This window comes from Passer domesticus, chromosome 3 (assembly GCF_036417665.1).
Source record: "Passer domesticus isolate bPasDom1 chromosome 3, bPasDom1.hap1, whole genome shotgun sequence".
Classification (NCBI taxonomy): domain Eukaryota; kingdom Metazoa; phylum Chordata; class Aves; order Passeriformes; family Passeridae; genus Passer; species Passer domesticus.
The window spans coordinates 7853260-7876508 of record NC_087476.1 but is presented as its reverse complement, the minus strand read 5'-3'; the positions used below and the strand labels follow the sequence as shown (position 1 = coordinate 7876508).

The following is a 23249-nucleotide window of genomic DNA, read 5'->3' as shown; positions in this document are numbered from 1 at the left end:
ATTCACACATGAATACATTCACTTGCCTTCTAAATTGGCCAACTATTCACTCTATAATCTTCATATAACCTCTGAAGATTTGCCAAAGGGATCTTAATTTTAGTTCTAGCTTCTGTCTGGTTTGCTTCTTTGCAAATCACTACTAAACCTTTTTAATAACAATAAATATCTGTCTGTCACACCTGACATTTCACTCAGGTTCACATGGAGTTGGTATCAAACTAAACTTTGCCTGCTCTTTTTTTCCTAATATGCACAATCTATGCAGACAGCATTTTTTTCAAGTGCTATGTAATACAATGGAATTAATCACTGAATAGAAATTTACTGTACATTTTGTTAAGCAGTAAGTGAAGTTCCTCAATTCTTCCATTCCTATGTTAAGACAATTTCAGAGTCATCTGAAAGGCTCATGAACAAGGCAGACAGCATTTCCCCTAGGTATGATTAAAAATAAATTCTGCGCTGTCCTTACTTCAGAAGGACTAGTCCTCTAGATGAAGTTAAGTAAAATGAAACCTGTAGCAGACTTTCAGAAATTTTGAATTCTTGCCCTCTGACAGGTGCTGCTTGGAGATTCTCCAGTCAGACACACTAAGTAATAGCAACATTACCTGGTGACGTAAGTACCAGCCCTGTCCAGAGCAGAGTACTGTTCTTGGCTATTAAAAAAAATAATAGTAGGAAAAAAAACCAACCCAAAAAACTAAAAACATCCTAAAAAATTAAATTCCTTCCCACTCTTCCAAAGCATTTCTGCAAGACCTAGAAGTAACTGTGACCTTTCTGTTTACTATGGTCTCAGGAAAAGAGAACTCAAAAAAATGAGTGAGTGGTACAGAATGTTCAGAGCTGAGGTATGCATTGTTGCTGTCCCCTAAATCGAGCAGTACAGTGACAGAACTGTAGACTACAGAGAAATAAAATTAACAGTGGAAAAGAAAGCAGACATAATTAGATCATTCAAAGACTGTCAATTATTAACAACCAAGTCTGCTTTCCTTAATGGCAAGAACTCTAACAAGATACAGCAGAGATCTCTTGAAATGTCTGTAGTTTGACTACTACAGAACTATGAGTGCAGCACAGTATTCAAGGCTAACAAGTTCACTTTATGCTGCAGAGAAGACCCTTCCATGCTTCCACACTGCTTAAAACCCATCAGAGAATGTGAATCCTCTGTCAGTAAATGATAAAACTGTAAAACAGTTTTATTCTCTGTTGTTACTGTATTTCATGAAGAATTCCTGGGGATTAAAACCCAAAGAAGATTCTCACGGCAAGCAAGATCACCACGGATCTAGATTTTTAGTCTGCAGTATCAAGAACCACTTAAAGCCATTCACATGTTTTAAGTTTTTCTTCCATGATCAAAACCCTCAAGACCTTTCTGATGTCTTGTGTGTAAAGTAACTCAAAGCCTTGAGAAATCACTTATAACCAGCAACTTACACTCTCTTATACAGCATCCAGGATATCTATGTACCTGCCACAGTAATTTAGCTGCTTCCAGTAGCTCCACATTCCTTACCAAGAGGCACTAAATAGTCCACTTGAAAGTCTCTGGAGTTTCTACTCACAAAGTCCCAAACTGCAGTCAGAGATAAGCAGCAAGAAAGAACAGATCACAGTTCCACAACGGCTTAAAAAGCAAAGTGAGGTGCCAGCTTCCACTAACAAAGCCATTTCTCCCTCCAAAGCCAGCTATAGCATTTCCACTGCCTCATTTGTGCCGGCACTACTGTTCCTGCAGTACAACAGATAAGGGAGCTAAATCCATCTGAACAACGTTAGGTTGTTGGGATTTTTTCTGGCTTAGTTTTCAACATCTTTGGTTGAGCTTTCCAGCTCATGAATGTCATTGCTGGCACAGGGAACACGGTGAGAATATGCCACCAGCAACAAGGCAGGACAGCCTCTTCAGCAGTGACCTGAAGTTTGACCAGCTTAAAGTGACTGTGGAACTGATGGAGGGCACTCAAGGCACAGAACTGAAAAACACATGAAAAGAACTGCATGCAACAATTTCACATATTCATGATTTTTATCACCTTATATAACAGCTTATGTTTTGCAAGCAAATACCCGAAGAATCTGGGCATTTCTACTCAACACGGAGAAGTAAAGTTTCAAAACCTAACCTGACTGCAGCATTCCTAGTATTTTCTTCCCCAACTGCTTTGCCCTACCATCCCAAGTAAATGTCTCCACTCAAGCTCTTCCCAATATTTCTCATGGAACCATCCCAGTGTCTCCTGTTCCTCCCCATGGCTGAGGTGTGCATGCCATGCCTGGTCAACACCTGCTCAACTACCATTTTCAATCTAGCTCCTTTTCCTGCAGTAGACATGTGTATTTGTCCAGCTACCCATTTTCACAAAACCTGCAGGAATCTAATCTTTCAGCTCTCAGCTCCTGTCAAATATGTCTGAACTCTACTAAATGATTTAGAAGTTATTAGGGAGCAGAGATGGACAGAGAGCAGAGGCATGATTTTCTTGGGAAACCAAGATAAAAATATAATTTACATGAAACCAGAGTAATTATATTAGTAAAACACACGGCAAGACTATCATGCTGGAAAATTAAAGAGGCAAATGAAGTCAAAAGAGAAAAGACAATCAGATTAATGTCATCTGTGGAGATAATTTTTAGAATTTTCACCTTTGTAGATCTGCTTATTTCCCCTCTGCTCTGTACAATAGCAACTATTGCAGCTATGCACATCCCTGGTACCTTCAGCTGGCTCTTAAGGACAACTGAATGACACCTTCCTGCTTCGAGAGAGCCACGAACAAACACAAGAAAGAATCATGGCTACTGGGTGGTTTCTCTGTCAAGGAGGCAAAATCTGAAATTAATAAATGAGTAATAATCCCAAGAAAATCCACTACTACAGACAGAAACACTAAGTCTTAAAACAATTTAAAGCAAACATTGTCACAGTTTTCAGAAGGGAGGAAGGAAGGGATCTATTTCGTCTGAAAACCTGTTTTTATTACATCACTTGTGCATACCACTCAGAGTTAAAAAAAAAACAAACTACTTCAGAAGATGTTTTTACCATGTTTACAAGAAAGGTGATGACAATGCTTTCAAGGAAACCTTAAAAGAGGCATCTTGCATTACTGAGTGATAAAGATGAGAACAAGAGAATATAAAAAATCACTGATCAGGTAAATTGTAGAACCCACTTAGCCCTCTGTCAGAGAAAAAAAGACACTTGATTAATTCAATAGGCAGGTATTTAATAGTGATGAAAGAAAATTTCTTTGTAACTAGATATCACCGAGTTCAAAAGTTTGATGGGATCCCAAAAAAGAACAGGCAGTCAAGATTTATTAGAACTCCCACAAATTCACTAAATTGCATTTTAAATTAGAAGAATTTAAAACCCTATGGGGTTTAAAAGAACTGTTAACCAACCTGGAATTATCAGCTACGTTGGCAATTCCTTCAAAATTAGGCATAAAAAAAAATTGTTTCTCAAATGTTTGAAACTTTCTTTTAAAGCATCTGGTTGAAGGCAGCACAAGAGATCAAACCACTCCCAACCAGAATGCCAACTCCTACGCTACCCAGAACAAAATGACAGAGACAAAAAGAGACAGTTGTTCCAGCTCTGAGTAAAGATATCCTCACGTTCCAGAAATTATTTTTTTATGGTGCTTATCAAGTAACAGTATTTGCCTCTGTCTCAAGTGAGAATTAATCCAAGTCAAATCTGGAAAGCAGGAGGAGAAAACAAAACAGTAGCAAATACAGGGTAACTGACAAAACAGCAGCTAGTAGGATTTTCATGTTAGCATCTGCATGACTGTTAATTTGCCAATATCCAATTTTTGAATCCAAACTCAGAACCACAGTAAAAGCAGAAAATAGTTCAAATGATCAAAACCATATGGCATCTGGTCTGCCATGTCCTTTGATAAGACGCTGCTGCAGTCCCAGAAGCCTGAAGTACAGCAATCACTGACACCACTGCCACAGAAAGGTCAAAGAAGAGACACTAAACAGATGAAAATCGGACAAAGACTGAGAATAAAACTGTTTCTGAGAAAGACTGTAAATGAAAGACCTTTTCTTTCTAAAAATCTTTTTTAAAAAGTACTCCAGACAAAACAAAAGCCTTTCCATTATAAAGCAGAAACAAAGTGTTCCATAGGACAGCAAAGATCACCCATTTGAGGGTGAAAAAGAGCAAACCAAAAACCAATGAACCAAAAAACCCAACACAAAAAGGCAAAGAAAATATTACTTATTTAAAACCAACGTTTTCTGCCATAGTTTTTTTAATTCTTGCTTGGTATCCCTACAGTCCTTTCTAGAGAGCCCACTAATCACTTAAATTACTGGGAAAAGTTAGCAGGGTGTTTACTTCATATTTCATAAAATGACTTTCATATAAAACTTATATTTTTAATAGTCTGCATAACACAAAGGATTTAAATTTTCTTTATTTGCTCCAAATGCCATTTTCACAGCTATGCTATTTATCACATGGCATAAAAAACATCTTCTCTATGAAGAAAACATAAAATCTGCAGTCTATCACTACAATATATTATCATTAAATGCTGAAAAAAAAAAAAATGCAAAGCCAAATCTTCCCCACAGAGTTTATTTATATGTAACACTAAAGGAAGCAAGTGCAAGACAGTAAAATGGTATGTACCATGCCCCATCTACTGGCAAGATGGAGCAGCTGGATACACTTTTATTACACAGGATCCCAATGATTAAAGAGATGCTAATGCTTTCTGAGCTAACATGTATCTAAACCACTTAATTTAGCAAATACACCAAACTGCACACTGCTGGGAGTTTCCTTTTCCACACAGCTCCACACAAAGGCAAAGACTCTTCTCAGCAGTGCCCAGTGACAAGAGGCAATGGGCACAGACAGAAATACAAGACACTCAAAATTAAGAAAAATAATTTATGGTTTATATCCAAGCATTACAAGAGGTTCCCCAGGCATGACACAGAACCCCCATTCATGGAGATTTTCAAAGCACAACTGGACAAAGCCTTGAGCAACCAGTTCTGAGGGGAGCTAGACTAAAACATCTCCAGAGGTTCACTCGAACCACTGTAATTCTGTGATTCTATAATCATAAAACTATTTATATCAGACTTCTGACATCTGTCCCATTCCAAGTTCCCACCAGAATACTTGCAATTTTCTCAAAATACACAGTCGATAATGGAAATATTTTAAATTGTGGCAGAACTTCCCCAAATAGATTTCCAGCAACTTCCAGTAATTCAATACTTTTAAAACTCATCTATACTGTGAGACACAATCCACACAGCTGTACCTTCAACAAGGGAAATGGGAGTTGCAGATGAAATGTAACTCAAGAATGTGTATCACCATGCCTTCAAACAGAAAAATTACTTATTCACCACATTTCCAACAGCCCATCTGGTCCAATCAAATTAACAAAATATATAAAATACATCAGAAAAATTAAATAAATCACAAAACAACAGGCAACTAAAAAATGAAATAATTTTTTATACAAAATATAAAACCTCTGAAAACAAACCAACAAATATTAATCCAACTCTCACTCTCCACTGAGTGGGACCCTAAATTTGGCAAGGCTGTTGCACTGTCTGCAGTCCTCTCTGTTTTTAGAGAAGATACTTGACAATAATTTCTTTTAGAGTTCTCAGGTTTGTCATCTGAATTAACCTTTTTGCACTCTTTTCTAAAATACTGTAAAGCAAAGCCCCTAAAAAGAGTAACAACTGATCAGGAAAATAAAGTTATGACTGGTGATTCTTTCCCTAGGTTCCTCTAAGGGAAAACATTAATTCAAGTTCAAACATCAGAAAACATACAATTATTTTCAGAATTATTTTCAGAATTATTGAAAAGTATGGTTTTATCCTGCTTAATTAAATACTTTAATAATTTTTCTTGTTACTCTGATTGTGCAATACATTATAGTCTTTAAAAAAATACCATTTCATGACCATAAAAAAATTCCACTCTCCCTCTAAAATAATCCCTCTTCAGAAATCCCTTCTCCAAACTTACTTCTTTCATTTAAACAATCACAATCCAGAGTTTCATTTTCTGCTATTTGAGCTCCCCACAATCTGCTCAGTTCTGCTCTCACCCTTCTCTAGCTTATCCTCCAAATACCCTTTTAAGACCATTTCTCCTCCTCATATTAGTCTCTGCTGAACTGACCACATCAATCTTCAAGAGTGCCCATGTACTGCTTGAATCCTTTCTGCAGATTTCTGATTGCTCATCAATTCCTGGTTCTCTCTCTTGATTACCAGATGCATCACATCCCTCCTGGACTAGTTACCTTTCCCAGACTCAGCCTTAAAAGGCAGATTTTCATTTGATCGTAGACCCAAACACCACTAAGCCTCAATTTTTCTTGCCTTCCAAGCTAGATCATGAAAATACCAACAGGATCAGTGCCTTAACAGTAACTTTGTTGTTTGCACAGAGACACTGGCAATTTCCTGCAGCTGATGGCTTGAGTTTTCAAACAACTGCTGCTGCCTCCACGGCAGAGGGGAAGCGAGAGAGGTACCAGAGCTGCTTTGGATGCCAGTCACCAGCAAGGGCTGCTCTCCCCCTTCCCAAGGGATGTCCAGCTTGGAGGTCTATAAACCCCACCGTCTGCTGCTCAGCATGCACAGCCAGCAAAGTGCTCTGCAGGGCAGCCAGAGGGAAAATCTCCATCCTGGACTTCACAGGAAATGAAAAAAAATTAATTGGGAATCCCTTCCCTACACTCTGTGTTTTGCACGAGCTGCCAAATGAATAAAGAACAGCTTGGATCCACATCATCAATTTATTATATAACAATTTATTCTAACCATAATTCTGTACGATTGACTTTAATTCCTTTAACGGAAGAAATTACAGCTTCGGGAAATAAAATCATACACCTCTAATTAATTAAACCATTTGACATCAACACTATCATTCATATACAAACAATGTTCATCTCTGGGCAGTTATCACCATGCCTAGAAAACAATTTCTCATCAAGGAAAGGCACCATGAAGGAGAGCACAAAGACCAAAATAAAAACTTGTCCGCTTCCATCAGTTTGCCGTCAATCAGCACTTAACTGATAATGCTACTAATAATATATTAATAATGGACTCCACCTCTTCAGCAGGAAAGCCAGGTGCAACTATCAGTATATTCCCCCATAGTCACTGTCTCTCATAGTCTTTATTTTCTTTATAATGAAAATATCTGGTATGTATTCACCTGTTCTAATCAATTTACCTCTTGAAAATAATTAGCAGTGCCTCTGATTACCCAATCACACCTCACAATCCTAAAGATTTTGATCACTTAACTGGATTAATTCAGTAGGCTCCAGGAAGTGTGTCTTAACATCCTCCAGTAATGGTTACTGACTGTTGAAAACCATTGCCATAAAGGAAAATACAGTTAAATTTGCAATCTCTTCTCTAGCTTTCAGCATGACGCTGAATGTATTGAAGGCAGGAATTCAATATAGTGCAGGTGAGAGACTACTAAGCAGTGTAGAGGTATTTACCTTCTAATACAGAGAGTAAACAAACCTGAAAACTCATCAAACCCTTGAAAAGTGGTTTTCTTGGGCCTGAGTTGTCTTATACTGAAAACCATCTTTTACAACAGAAAGTGCAAAGTACTCACACGGCATTAGAAAAATAATTATTCTTTATCACAAAACCAGAAATCCTGCTTCTTTACAACTTTCTGGGCACAGATTTTATGTACTCCTAGAAGGAGTATTTCTTAGTTCCATGTGTTTCATGCCTAAAATTACTTCTGGAAATAATCAGTAAGCAGCAGTAGAGACACATTTCAAGTATCTGCCATTGAAAGGCCCTCTAATTTTGCACAATTATCACCCGAGGTACTTACAAGCACATTTATTTGCAGAGTTGGGCCACACGGCCATGGTGGGTTTTTGCTTGCTCCGAAATGCCTCTTCAACTCTGGCTTCTGTTTTCCGTACAGTGGAACCGTGGGGATTTACCTGCTCTGCTGGCACTGAGAAGCCTGCATGCAAAAGACAACCACACCTATTTAAATAAACCAAGCCTGCAGGAATCTACTGAATCAAAGAAGAAACTTGGAACACCATACTGCAACTGCAATCCATCCACTAATATTTAGCTGGACATTCAAAATAAAGGTCTGCATCAAGAATATTTGCTTTCTGCTGACAAAACAACTTACTGGTTGCATGGTCTTAAACTGTCAGCTCTGATGGATTAGAAAAATGTGACTGCCTCCCCCAAAGATTGACCCTTCTATTCATATTTCCTCTACAAGCAAATTCTTACTGACCATTTCAATCTTCTCATTTTAAACAGTTTTAAAATAAGTGGCAATTCATAACAGCATTGTATGCCATATCAAAAAGAGTATCTGAATAAGAACCTTGTATTGTCACTGTGATCTGTGTTATGTAAAATGGATCCATTTCAGAGTCAATATGAGCTCTTAAATTAAGAAAATGCAATTCTGCTTTTAACAAAAAGCGTAGTTTGCTTCCTGTAATATAACTTCATCTCATAGCTTCTACTGCTTCATAGGTTTTTTAATTAAATTCTAAAAAAGCAAACTTTCATATTGGCTAAGCACATTTTAAAGACATAAATGGATATCTGAAGTTCTGTATTTGTGAATTAGAATTTCCTATCTATCCACTAAAATGGTCTTTAAAATGTTATACCATGTCTCCAATAGAAACAAGTGATCAAGAGCTGAAAAGAAGCCCCAAAATGCAGAAATTAAAAGATTCACACAGAATCTCTCATCGCACAATTAATAATTACAGCTTAGGTTTCTAGGTACTATTATAAAAATTTTAAACGGCATATCAAATATATTTCATTACTCAAAACAACTATCACTTCTATCTTTTTCTTAGCTGGTTTCCACACGTAGTTGCAAATTTCAGTAGTCTCGGATATAGATAGTTGGTTCTTATTTACCAATTTAAAACTTGCTGTCCTTAGGCTTAACATCTTTCAACAACAGCACCTCATTTTAGTAACAGAGGAACAAGAAATTCTAGTTTGACTTCTACATACTGATTTTATGGTACAGCTTATGTGCAGTACTTTTGAGACTGGTCACCAGTCAGAGTACTAAGTAAAAATGGCAGATGTGTGGAAAACAAAACAAAACAAAAAACCAAAAAGAAAAGAAAAAACACCCCAAAACGAATCCAAACACCACCACAACCACACCCCCCAAAAAAGCCATGCAGAAAATACTTTCCATTTTACAACTATGAAAGACTGCTAAGTAACTTGCTGACAAAATTGTGAAGAAAATTGATGTGAAGCTTTTTAGCTTTTTTCATCCCTTGCTCAAACTGCTCTGAAACCGGGAACGTGTCAGTCTAGACAAGCAGATGCACTGTGATTGTCCTGATCTGCTGTTTTGCTGAGGCTGTTCTTTAGAGCAAAATGAGAATAATGGCAGAACTGATCAGCATTCACATCCTTTCCATCCACTACAATGACCAATCCCAAGACTACACCCCTGAAGTGTCACCATCCAGGTGTTCTGCAGCACTGTAATCTTTGACACAACTCCTGATCCCTTGTGCTTGCCTTCCTCAGACCTCAGTAGCCTGATATATTTTCCTCTATTCATGAACAGTCGATCTAACACAGCTTCTTCCATGCATTCCAAGTCTTTTGGACTTGCTTTGGTTAGCATTCCTTGCTAACCCAGTCAGTGATCTTAGCCTTGCACATTCTACAGCTCCACCAACTGCAGAGCTCAGTTGTCCTGAAACCACCAAGTGTGGTCCAGAAGCACAAGCATCTTCAAGTGTCACCTGCAGGGACCTGTGACACTGTAACAGTTTCCATGCCAATGCACTGAATCCTCTCTGAACCCTGCCCATTCCTGCCTGTGAGTTGCTCTGTCCCACAAACTGGTGCTGTTCATCATGTACCTGTACCTGAAGGCCCTCTCACACCAATGGTACCTTGATTTTTCTGATTTAACAAGTTCACTGCATGATACCATCAGCCTTAAATATGACTTAAGACACTGCCCTTCTTTCAACAGAGTCTGCAGGCTTTGTCTCCAGAAATATCTATTACTGGGCCACCGCCACAAAAAGGAGGGCAGTATCCCAGTTCCTGCAAACTTGCAAGAAAGGACTACAAGCCATAGAGTCATTCTCTGTAACAAAGAGCTCTTACAAACATTTACTTTAACCTCGGAAGCAATAACCTTTAACAGTCATGGGGACTTGGATAATTAACTGAGCACAGCTCACAGCATGACGCTGTGGCCAGAATTGTGAATATTCTTGTAGTTCTAATAGAAAAGTACAGAGGAGAAATGAAGGCATTATATTAGCTCTGTTTTACAGCCACAGAGAATTACAATTGGTTCATTTATCCACAATTCAAGACATACATTGGAAGCTTGCACAAAATTAGACAAGAACACGCATGACTGAATAGGAAAATACAAAGAATTCTATCTGTTTTAATCTGAAGGAGAGAAAGCCTATAGATACTTGCATAGTTCAAAGAAGTTTATTAATAAAGGGTCTTCAATCTACCAATAGAAGTATTTCAAGAATCAGCAGCTGAAAGTTAAGACCAGCCAATTCAACCTAGAAATCAAATAATGGAGCTTTATACCAAAGCAAGAAACAACTTGCTAAGGTAAAGCCGGAATTATTGAAATCAGTGATCCCTAAATCAGCATGAAAATTTGTTCTAATGTTATAGTTCAGTGATTTTCAACCTTTTTCAACTTTCAAAACTTTAAAACTTTTCTATGGAGGTACACTCTTTTTGTGTAAACAGAGCACTGCTGCCACACCAGGAATATGTTTGGACTTTTGTAACTTTCCCTGGTCACTTTAGAAGTTGTACACAGACTTGCAAGGGTTGTTTCTTAATCAAAAAAATCAATACATTATCTCCAAAACTACACTTGTACATATGCCACTAAAAATCCAGTGGTTTAAAGGCTGTTCTCCCTTACCATAATTCTTATGATACTGTACTACAGGCACTTCCAGAACATAGCTCTGGTTCCACCATATCCACATCAGAAGTTAGTACAGCAACCCTAACATTTAGTTGTTCACCAGGTTCTGTAACACTGTCTGTAATAGTAGGCCATGCATCCTTCTTCTGGAAAGGATGATGGTGTCCTATCAGATCAGCTCAAAAAAGAAGAAAAAAAGCAGAGGGGTTTCAAGCTCAATCACCCTTTAACCTGCACTGTCTGAATGTGACATGCATTCTTTATTTCATAGTAAATTTTTGTATGGAGATCTTTAAATTCTATCCCATATATGTACAGAAGCTTTTCTTGCTGCCCTTGTCCCAGACCAGATTGAATTCTCTCAGAGCTTGAGCTTTCCTAACTTGATCCCTGGCTGCTCAGTTCCTCTAGTTTTTCCAGGCTACCTTTCTCTGTTTCCACTCTCTGCAGGCCTCCCTTTTGTGTTTAAGTTAATGCACAATCAACTTGTTCATCCACACAGGCTTCTTAATGTGTTCACCTCCTCTTTGTTGGGAAACATCACTCCTGAATTTGGAGTATTAACCAGCTGTCCTGAGCCCCTCTTCCCTCCAGGGCTTTATCCCATGGGACTCTACCAAGTAAATCCCTGAACAGGCTGAAACTTGCTCTCCTGAAGTCCAAGGTACTGAACTTTGTTGTGCACCCTTCTTGCTGCCCTAAGGATCTCAAACCCCTCCACTTCATCGTCAGTGCAGCCCAGCAGCTCTTGAGGTTCACATTCCCCACCTTGCTGGTGAGAACAAAGTCCAGCACAGCATCTCTTCTTGGTGGCTCCTTCATGACTTGGAGAAGGAAGTTGTCCTCTACTCATTCTAGAAACCTCCTGAATTGCTTCTGCCCTTTGGGCTGTCCTTTCAATACATATTGGAGTTGTTGAAGCCCCATACAAGGTCCAGGGTTGTAAACATGAGCCCATTCCTACCTGTCTGGAGGGCCTCTAAGTGTGTTGTGTTATGATAACTGAAGTTAAACATACCTCTTTTTCTTCTTGCTTCCTTGATTTCTTCACACATCTTATTAAATTCTGGATCCAGTTCAGCAGCAATGATAGCATGAGCAGTGTCCTTCAAAGTACATGCTCTATGTCTAATTATTTTATCTAGAAAACAGGACAGCACTTTTTTTATCACAATTACAAAAATTCCATAGCATTTCTATGTTGGTTTGTATTGCATAATACTGATACAAACAGAAGTAACTGGGAAAAATTACAGACATCTGAAAATGCAGATTAATCAATACTACAGCACACTCAAACATCACAATGCAGCTATTGAAGAGATATAGGTATTTTCAGAAGTATAAACTTTAATCCATGGTGGTATCCACAAACAAATGCAAACAGTGAATGATGAACACACCTAAATCAAGTTGCCATAAGGTGTAGCTAGTTTTCACAGGCAGATCTACACAGTATAATGGAGTGGAGTGCAAAGAGTCCCAAAGTAATAGGAGTCTTGTCCAGGAATTAATTTACTCTCTGGGGTCTAGGGATAGTCACAGTTATACTGCCTGCAAAATCACACTGGACATCATCTGCATGATAGACCTTGCTCACTTATGTTCCTATCCTGTTTTTTTTTTTTCTTTAACCTAAAATTATTGCTTAATTATTATTTAACAACTGATCAAAATTGTGCTAAAACACATTATTTTATTCCTTACATTGAATAGCTGTTTCTCATTTTAATTCATTTTTAAAAAAAGGGCAAGAAACAAGCCTTGACTGTGCTACATTTTCAGGCCTATTTGGGGAACAGAACAAATTGCCCATGCTGGAAGCCTAAATGCAGCTCAGGAAAAACCAGACCAGTTCCCTTGCCTTTGAAACACACAAAACAAATTATTCCACCGCTGAAATTTGAAAAGTAATCATAACTTAATAACTAAGCCCATACATGGAGAAAATTGACATCTAGAACACAGCTTTTCAATGAAATCTACAACACTCATTGCTTGACTTCAGTACAAACATATTTAATTTGTCAATCCATCCATACTGAATTACTTTTCCAGCTGTTTCAGGTACTTCAACAGTAACCATCAACATTAATGTCTAGAACATATTCTACAGCCTGCAGATTTAATGTTTTAATAATCTTTAAAGACAACAATTAAGAATATCACTAAATACTTATTTTGCAATATTTGTAATTCTAGAAACAGCAGGTTTTACAGGTGGAAAAACTGTTGAGTGAAAGAGACCATCCAGTATCAAGCTTAAAATATTCCAGCATTTTCTGGGGAAATCTACTGCCCATTAAATCTACTGAATGTTGGAAGATTTTGCCCACATATTTGAGAAACATTATGCTTTATGATCACAAAAAACCCTACACTGCATTAGTACCAGATGTAATTTTGAGATATTAAACTTCAAAGTTTTGGTCAGACAATAAAGTTTAAGAAGCCCTTGCAAAGGAGGCAGGGACAGGAGGGGAGAGAAATAAAAAGGAATAAAATTGGAGCGTTTGACTGAACCACTACCTGCCTCTAATCCTGTGCTGGGCAAGCCTTTCCCCCAGACAGTGCTTCAGTGAGGCAAACACTCATGTCCAACATACAATGGTTATGTTCCCATGCCTTTAAAAACATTTCCCAGTCAAACAATAGAGCAAGAAAACCACAACCTGTCTAACAACAGAACCTGTCTGAAATTTTATAGCAAAGTACCAAGAAAAAAAAAATCCCCAAGCAGTTTTTGATATCCAGACTGCAGATAAAATCAGGCCTTTGCTATTCCAACTTAACAACAGGACAAAAGCAAGTATGAGTCTTCTGCAAGCACAAGCAAGCATGTATGTCCAGCTTTAAAGAATGTGAACATTTATAGGTTAATATTAATTTAATGAATGCATCTGAATGCATGGAATGCTTCCTCTGAACAGCCATAATATGCTGTTTCAGGTGTGTTCACACAACAACCCAAGAAATCCTGGATGCCAGAAGTGCAATACATGCTCTGTGGTTAACAGCAGAGGACAGAATAATTTTTCATTACCTCCTGTCCAAAACTGAGCCTAGAAAGAGCCAGATCAATTTCTCCCAGTTCAGCTCTGACAGCAAGGAAAATCAAAATATCCCTAAACAGGTGCTCTTCAGATATTCTCTAAATGCCAAGTGCCCATCAAGGGCTTCAATTAGTTCACATCAACTGCATATTAGAAGCCCTCAAAAGTGTGTTATCAAGAACACAAAATAAATGGACTTTTCTAGTTGAAATAAAATAGTGCATCATAAACTGAAGAAATAAAGTTAATTTTTTACAAATATGAACTGGGTTCAAAAGGCAATGTGAAACTACAGCAGACTATACTGTACCTAGTCCACACATAAGACACTTGCAAAATGCCTCAGAAAACCCAAAATTTCAGAAGAAAAATACTGAAAAATCAGGCTTTAACTTGCTAAAGCAATTTCAGAAGATACCATGAAAAACTTTCTAACACATTCCACCACATTTGTAGATGGACCCTGATCTCCAAGTATCACATACACTAAGCAGAACTCTACATTAAAAGGGTGCTTTGTGTGGATGCTTTGTAGATGACTCCTGAAGCTGCCAGCTGAAAGGCTTTCCTTTGGCAAAGTGCACTGTAAGACAGCTCTAACAAAGAGCACACAAGATCTTCTATCCTTAGTTTGGAGTGTGAACAGCTTTTACATGCATTTCGGTCTACAAATTCCTTTTTAATTGAAAGCATCCCACCACACTTTGTCAAGACAATACTGTCTAATCTCTCCTAATCAGCTGTAACTGACTTCCTTGCCTGGTGATTTATCCTGTTTTATTTCTATCCCCGAATACGCATTTTGATTTCTGTGTATGAATTTCATGCTCTCAGTTAACATGGAAATGCAGCAAACCACTGCCAGACTGTGTGTGGATCCTCTACAGAGCTCTCTCCAAATTATGGTGGGCTATTGTTGCCTATAAAATTCTAGATACCCAAAAGGAGCTATCAAATTTGAAAGGAAACTACAAAACATAAATTATTAGAAAACAGCTCTGAATGCTACAGTTTTCCTGCTCTTCTAACGTCCCCAGTGCACTCCATGCCTTAGAATACTAAAAGCACAGACCCTTAGGACTTGCTTATCCTAATTATCACAAAGTATGCAGCTTATCTAAATGCCTGAATGGCAACAGAATATGGAATTAAGTAGGAGGCTTTCAGGTCTAGGTAGGCCAAAAAGAAGTAGGTTCTTACCTCCAGGATCTTTGTCTGGATTGTACTCCAATGCATTGCTGCAGATCAGGTCAATGTCTGTTAGAAAATCCTTGGCTGTTAAGTAGTTGTGTTTATCAATTTTGGTTATTACTGTTGATAGGTCCATTGGCTCTTTGATAACCTCAAGGTAATCTGAAACCTATAAACAAACAGCACACAGAAATGACACAGGACCTATTGAATACTGACAATCACATCTTTATACTTGCATTCATTCCACATGCTGAGCTCTAAGACATTAACTAAACATTTTGATTTCTAAGCAAATTTATGTTAAAAATTGAAGTTTTATCAGGCTAAAAACATAGGACATCCAAATCTACTTTTCCTTAAGGAGCTCTCCAATTTATCTTTCAAAATTAATTAAACAGTGTTTTTGAAGCAGTACAACTTAATGTAAATGCATTTTTCATTTTAGACTAATTTAGTTATAGATTTTTATGGTGCTATAACACTGTCATGGAACTAAAAAGGCAAAACCCATCAGTCTAACTTGAAGCCCTAGGAAAAATTAGGGAAGCTCTATTTTGTTCACTTTGTAGGTAAAATTCTCATTAAACTTAACAGCCAAATTATCAGCTCTTAAATACCTTCTATTAAATAGTTTCTTCAATCACTTGTTAAACAAAGAAAAATCAGGTTTTATTGATTGCAGATGTTAGATTGGCTGTACAGAAGGACAATCTAAATAAAAGCCTTGTGTCATAATTTACTATGAGCTTAGATCGTAACTGGAGATTCAGCAACCAGTGGGGCACACTAAAAAGTGTTTAACATAATTCATGATACCATAAGGGTCTCAGCCTTAATAGCCAAATGCATCAGCACAGCTGCTGTAATGAAGTTCACACAAAAAAAATCAATGAATTTGTTATTAACTTCACAGAAAAAAAAAAATGTATCAATGTTTCAGTGTGATTTAGATTACACTTAATTAAACACACTGGCAGCCTCTAGAACAGTACTGCATTTTTTTCTTTTGAAATTGTCCACATATGATGGTCACTGTCAAAGCACTCAGGAGTTAAATACAGATTCAGATCAAGTCATAATGGCTCTATAAGATTTTATATATATATATATAGTGCCTGCAGACATATATTACAACATAAACTTACATTAATGCATTACTTCAGTGGACAGCAATGTGTCACCTAATGCCTTAAATACAGACATTAAAATTCTTATTGACAAATTAAAATGGCAAAAATTCTCTTTTGTCTCCCTTTCTGGAAACATGATCATGGTTCAGGGATTGCAAAGCTAAGCCATAGGCTTCCTTTTGTTGTTAGCACAGCATCAGAAAATCTTCACTGGAAGCTGTAAATAATGCTGCTGCTTTAGTCAGGAAAATTCTTGACTTATCACACAGCAGCATTCTCTGCAATGCAAGTAGGAGTGAAATAAACCTAACACATTTTTAAGGAAGTCAAGCAGACAAGCTGTTGTGGAAAAAGAAAGGCTAGTCCTGTACTTAAATGCAGCAGGTGGGACAAAAAGGATTACATTTGATTTCTGGGGCTGTGATACATTAGCAGGGCTCTGGCAAGTCTCCAAATAACAAATTCACATTTTTATTCTCTTCATCTACAAAACATGGACAGTTATTTTTCTTTTTCTATGTGTCCTTATTCATGTAAGTTTAGACCACAAATTCTTGACAGAAATTAACTACCTTCACTACAAGTATGAAGAGTTTCTACAATAATGGACCTTCCAGTTTCACAAGAAAAATTAAAACAAGCTACTGCTGAGACCATGCTCATACTGTAGGCTGCCACATCAAACAGCCCACCAGGCTTTCAAAACCAGTCAGCTATGGAACACTATGGAAAACTCAAATGAAGAGAGGACTGCATCAGCCCATAAAAGAGGCTGATGTGTGTGCTCCATCCTGCAAGGAATTTACACTCCAAATCTGCTTTTTACAATGCTGGTCTTGTGATGTTCCATATTAATCTTTTAACATCTTCCAAAAGAGATGCTTCTTCTCTTCAAAAGCAATTAGAGATTTCTTTTCAGTTAGTAAGCCTGCAAAGCTTGCAGGGGGCCAGCATCTGATCTCAGAGTCAAACCAAACACAATCCTATTCATACAGCAGCCCTGAAAACAGATTTTCAGATCGAACTGTCTCATCAGTTAGGTGTGTACAGTCCATAATCGACCAGCTAATGCCTTATAATGTGCTACCATCTGTGATTAATGGCATCCACAAGCATTACTGCTGAAATTATGCAACAACACTATTAATGCTGAATGCATTACTGAACACATATCACTTTCCCAATATTATCATGTCTATGATTACAATGCTGTAAAACCTTTTATTAAAGAATTATATTTATGGTTTCAAGCATTTCAGAAGCACTGGCAAAGATAGGAATGTTGGCATTTTAAAATGCTCATTTCATTTATAAAATGGACAGGAATGCACAAGGTTTTTCCAAAGGCCATTGGCAATAGAACAGCTTGCATCATGAACGATGAGGCTGTGACTGTACCACCAGGTAAAAATCAGTATCTCAGATTGGACAGATCATGGATCAAACATCTATTTTTCTAAATAATTTAACAATTTCCTTTTTAAAATTTGCATTCGTTTTCTAGTATTTTCAACTTCATTGTTTGCACATTACTGAAACAAGACCTCTTCAATATCCACCGGTTTGCTGAAGATGTTAAAGCGTTTGTCTGTGGCCAGCCTCTTGGTGACATCCCTGAGAAACAAGCGCAGCTCCCGCAGGGTGTTCTCCTCCTGGTCCTCCATCCGCTGCTTCTCCGCCTCCGACAGCTCCCGGGCAGGGCACGGCAGTGCAAGAGGAAGAACTTCCAGGGCACGAAGAGCTAGGGAAAAGAGCAAGAAATCAGACAATGGAAATATTAACAGTGGCTCTTTGCATTAGGCCACTCCAGATTTCATTATATGTATTCAATGTGCATCGTGGGTCTATCGCTGCATCCTTGACCCCACAGCTCTGCATCTTCAACAACTGTTAACTGTAACTATGAAATTTATTCTGGGCACTGATTAATGCTGTCACATGGTAATTAAACTAACTGTTAATTAACCACACCTCTTTAAGAAGGAAAGTAACACTAATACAACATTAGGATCACATTATTATTGGTTTTACTGTAACTTAGTTTACCAGCCTGTTTCCTTCTTGGTGGGGGCATTGCTGCTTCATCAAGGATTAAGCCTTTGAAAAATCGCCATCTGTCTTCTTCACTTGGTCTTTGAATATAAAAAACCTCTTCATACTGGATTCTGAAAATACATTTCAGCTAAAAAAAAAAAAAAGCCATAAGAAAAATGAGCCCCCACTGAAAAAGACATGAACAATGACCATACTGTAATACTAGTAACAAACTTTCCAAAATCAGCCACAGGAGAGAAGATGGTAAACTCTACCTAAAGCTGTGCTCACAGCAAAGGGAAAATAAACAATTGTAATTCTCACTGAATTTTCCACAGTAATGAAACTTGCAGTATCCCATGCTCCTAACAATGGCCAACCCTGCAGTAATGGGAGAGTAAAAGGGCAGGAGAAAAAAAAATCACAGAAAATGTTAACGAGAAAAACCAGGAACCCTCCCCCTACCCAGAGCCTCGGAAAATGTAAAGCTCAAGGTCAGGCCTTTAGACTAAATCTGCATTTAATTATAATGGAGTCATTTGTCAAAAAGAACAATTGGCATAACGAACAATTTTGTCTTCTCAGCAGAGTGGCATGGAGCTTATGAAAATCAGTAAGACGTACATCCATCCCACATTAAGGAAAATTACTAACATTCAATAATTATTACATTTTCTGTTTGACATATTTTAAATTAAGTTAGAAAGCCACTACAAAACATGATTAAAACATTCAGAAGAGCACAGAAACCCCTAACAATGCTTCCTTCCATGATAAACTTACCTCTTCAGGCAAATCACTAAACATGGACTCAGAGGTAGACAGCAGAAATATAGGTGAGAAAGATGGTATATCTTGCAGCAAAGTTAGGAAAGTAGCTCTCACAGTTTCACTGACAGCTTCCCACCAATCACCAATATGAGGCATGTAAACTATACTTGGTACTGTTCTTCGAGCTTCACGAAAGATCTAATTAAAAGAAACAGTTGTATTTCAACTAAGGAACTAATTGTTACCATCAGTTGTGAGTAACAAAGTTCTTGCACATTAGAGAATGACTCATGTTTGTGGTATTTTATAGACAAATGTTCCAGCAGAACAGAATTATCTAAAGACTTTCTAAACAAGTGTTTATGACTCTTAGTTACAGCATTCAATTATTTTATGTCAATGTGCCAGGGAGACTACAAAGCAACTACTTTATTTTTAAAATATGTATGTTTTAAAAACTTGCTATGACTCAACAATCAAGATGAAAATTAAACTGTTTTGAAATTCATGCAATATTCACCAAAAGCTAGTTGGAAATGGAAAACACTTAAAACTAAGCAAATCTAGAACCTAGGTTTGAACCTAAAACCACAGCACCCCAATCCATCCACAAGTGAATAAAATTAGTATCGGGCACTGAATACCCAGAATTAAACTTATTCAGCACTAGGTATGTGATGAGGGGGCAGGTTAAAAATGTAATTACATTCACTAGTCACTAGGGAGATTTCCATCACCCTCTAGAGACTTCTTTACTTTAAACAGGAAAACAGAAGGAGCCTATGAAAACCTGGACTTCAAGTTACATTCCAGCTGGCTGCCTTTATATTGATACAACCAGAATTACATAATTGACTCATTACAAGGGAATCTGAAATATCACCTGTGCACATGACTCTTCAGGTGTTTTGGCACTGACTGAATAAAGAGCTGGCAGGTCCAGCCTGTGTACGGAGAATTTTTCCAGGGTGTGCAATAGTGCTGGAGCAAGGTGCGAAGTCTGACCTGAACCTCTTTCCCCAGAGAGCAGTAACCTCGGTCTGTAAGAGGTTGGCTGGTGATAAGCTGACCTGCAACAGAACAGTTACAACAGCCAATTAACATAGCAGTGTTATCAATAGATGGATATATAGGAGATATTTTAGAATCCATAAAATCCATTTCAGTAATAGTTTCCTAAAACAGCCTAAAAAGATCAAGTAACCCAACTACCCCTGAATACTGCTTCAGGTGCCAATAACTCAAATTTTCTCTTATCTTTGGTTTCACAACCATTTAATTCAAACTCATCTGTGGGAAGCTATGCATATATCAAATTCATTACAATTTTCATTATAACCAGTTTATTTAAAATTAATTCCTTGATTACATAAAAGGACTTATTGAACATCCAGTAAAGACAGCAATTTAATCATTCTAGTTCACTCCTAACTACTAACGCAGCTCTTCAGTAGCCTCAGGAATCCCAGGTCAATCCTTTCATCCCTTAAGTGCTACCCAAGATTTTCAAGAACCAATGAACATTTCAATAGTTTACTTATTTAAGAAAAAGGACCTGAAGTAGGGTTGAATTAACATCACTATGCATTGTATTTTAGCCTATTTGTACATTTCTAGTCAGTAGACTTCTGGACAGAAGGAAGACTTCAAAGAAAAACTGCAAAGGTAAACTTATTTTTTGGTTCTTTGTGGTTGAGAAGAAACTCTAAGCCCATAAAAGGGGTTTTTGGATTTTGTGTTTGTTTCTTTCTCTTGGGTGTTTTTGCCCAATTTTATGGACAAATCATACACGAAGAAAAAATGCATTAGGTTTTTCCATTGAAAGTCTTTTCCATTTATAGAAAACTGATTATAAAACCAGAAATTTTTTAATTAATTTGAATTTTCTCTCATTAAGGCATTTCTATCTGCCCATCAGTGAACTCAGGCAGTGGAACAAGACTTGCTGGTATTACTTCATGTTAAACATTTTGGGACAGCAATGAACATTGCTGACCTTTAACTTTCAGTTCTGGTGGTGGTGGTTACACACACAGGCAACAGTCAGAAATGCTCAGAAAACAGACCGAGAGGGGCTTACATACTTTGCAAAAATAAACACAGTCTTGAAATTCTTTTATTTAAAGACACAGATACTGTTGTTTGGGTGGCTTCCCCCTCCCCAACCTTGCAAAAAAGCTTAAATTTGGCATTAGAACACTTAACTATGTCCCTCCAACTTTTTGAACTTTAATCCTTATTTTTAGGCTTAGATATCCACAAATTCTGGCATTATTATTTAGCACAAAAATTTTAGCAGTTTTCCACAAGATGGCTCTACTAAACAGTGCCACTAATGAACATTTTTTCTAACTTCACTTTCTTTATTCAGCAAACTCTCTGCAGAAACTATCACATAAAGTACTCTAAAACTATTCTTAACACAAAAGCAAGAAATGTTAATTATTGTTAATTACTGTAGCCAGTCCAATTTATACTGGAAACACTCATGCAAATTTCACACATATTTTCTAAATTCCTGTTTTCCTGAAACGTTCCATGAAAAACAATGAAAAAAAGCACACCAGAAATGCTGAATACAATCATTATACATGATGCTTCCAAAGAGCTGCATACACAGAAGCTCAACCAGACTTTGGACCAAGAAAAAGCACACAACTCCTCCAAAATATTCCTACATACATCTCTTTTCAGTTCTTAATCTTTCAAATAAAGTAGTTTGTTAAAAATTAAAATTGCTGTTAGCATCTTTATTCCTAATCTACATATTGAAAAACATTTATGATTCCAGTGTGTAGGATGTAGCCTTTCATAAGAACACCCCCATATCTAAAACTCCTGTCTGTACACTTACATGTTTCCATTACAAGAACACCACTGCCACCCCAAAGCAAAAAGAACAACTTTTTTAGCTTTCCTGATGCAAGAATCTCTTGGCTTTATCTGTCTAATTATATACATTTAGAGAAACACTCACATTGTAAAATGAAGGTAGGGTTTATGTATAGCAGCTGATGACTGTTTCTTTGGTGATCCTGAGTGACAGCTTGTCTCAAAAATTGATGAAGCATTCTCATCTTCACTATCATCTAATATTAGACTTGGTACATCTGTTCCAAGAGATGTATTAATTAGAACTTTATCACTTCTAAGCACAAGTACAACAAACAAGACAAGATATTACAATTTTCTTTGTGTCAATTATAATAAATCCTCAAATGTAGAAGAAATTAGTTAAACCTATCTAAGTATCAGCCTTCAGAATAATAAGTACTTATTACTTCAAAAACCAAAACAAATTAAATACTGTAGAAGTCTAATCATAATTACAAAATTTTTTTTAACAATCAAGCCAAACAACTTCTCAAATACGAAAAAGTTTAACTTGTTATGAAATGCTTCCTTCGGGTTTATTTCACAGCTAGAGGTTTTTTCAAGGATGAAGCTATAAAATTTGTAATTCCTCAGACTACATATAATTTTGTAATTATTTACTTGTTCCAAGTGTCCAAATTCTCACAGGTACACTTCTTCTAAAATTATTCTCAGCATGACTACCTAGACAATGTATGGTTATGAAGAATTGCTTTCCACCCTCTGATAATCTGCTGAAGAGTATCAAATTACTTTTTATCAAAATCAGTTCAATGCATTCCATGTTCATATACTATACCTTTACCTATTTTAATTCCTTTGCTAATATATTAGCAAAATGAATTGAAGCACTTTCTATACAGACCTTGAAAAAAATCTCAAAGACTCATTATATTCACAAGACACACTGCAGAGACAAAAAACTGCAAAAATACTAATATGGCACTAAAGCAGAACAACCAGGTAACAGCTGAAAATCAGCTACATTAGCTCCCAGAGCTGCAATGGGATTAAAAGTTACCTGGTGTGTTTTGACAATAGGAAAGATCTGCTGCAAGATCTTATTTGCCCCAGGAAAGGAGCTGAGTTGCTTTTGCCCTATGCCATGGCACTCATTCTCATTTCCATAGGGAAGGAAGTCTCCAGAGATGGGATGAAAATGGCCACAGCCACTCA

At 37.2% G+C, this 23249-nt stretch overlaps 1 protein-coding gene across 3 annotated transcripts in view; it reads right to left on the bottom strand.

The window, feature by feature from the left end:
- ATAD2B (ATPase family AAA domain containing 2B) overlaps positions 1-23249 on the bottom strand; it is a 74363-nt gene that overhangs the window by 11488 nt on the left and 39626 nt on the right. For 2 of the 3 annotated variants that reach the window (XM_064411786.1, XM_064411788.1), the window contains exons 17-24: positions 22177-22309; positions 20083-20269; positions 19212-19397; positions 18441-18576; positions 17939-18135; positions 15271-15430; positions 12036-12158; positions 7904-8041 (exon numbers count right to left, since the gene is read on the bottom strand). In XM_064411786.1, the coding sequence (XP_064267856.1) occupies positions 7904-8041; positions 12036-12158; positions 15271-15430; positions 17939-18135; positions 18441-18576; positions 19212-19397; positions 20083-20269; positions 22177-22309 (1260 nt within the window). The remainder of the gene's footprint in view (positions 1-7903; positions 8042-12035; positions 12159-15270; positions 15431-17938; positions 18136-18440; positions 18577-19211; positions 19398-20082; positions 20270-22176; positions 22310-23249) is intronic. The other variant, XM_064411787.1, reaches the window with a different exon arrangement.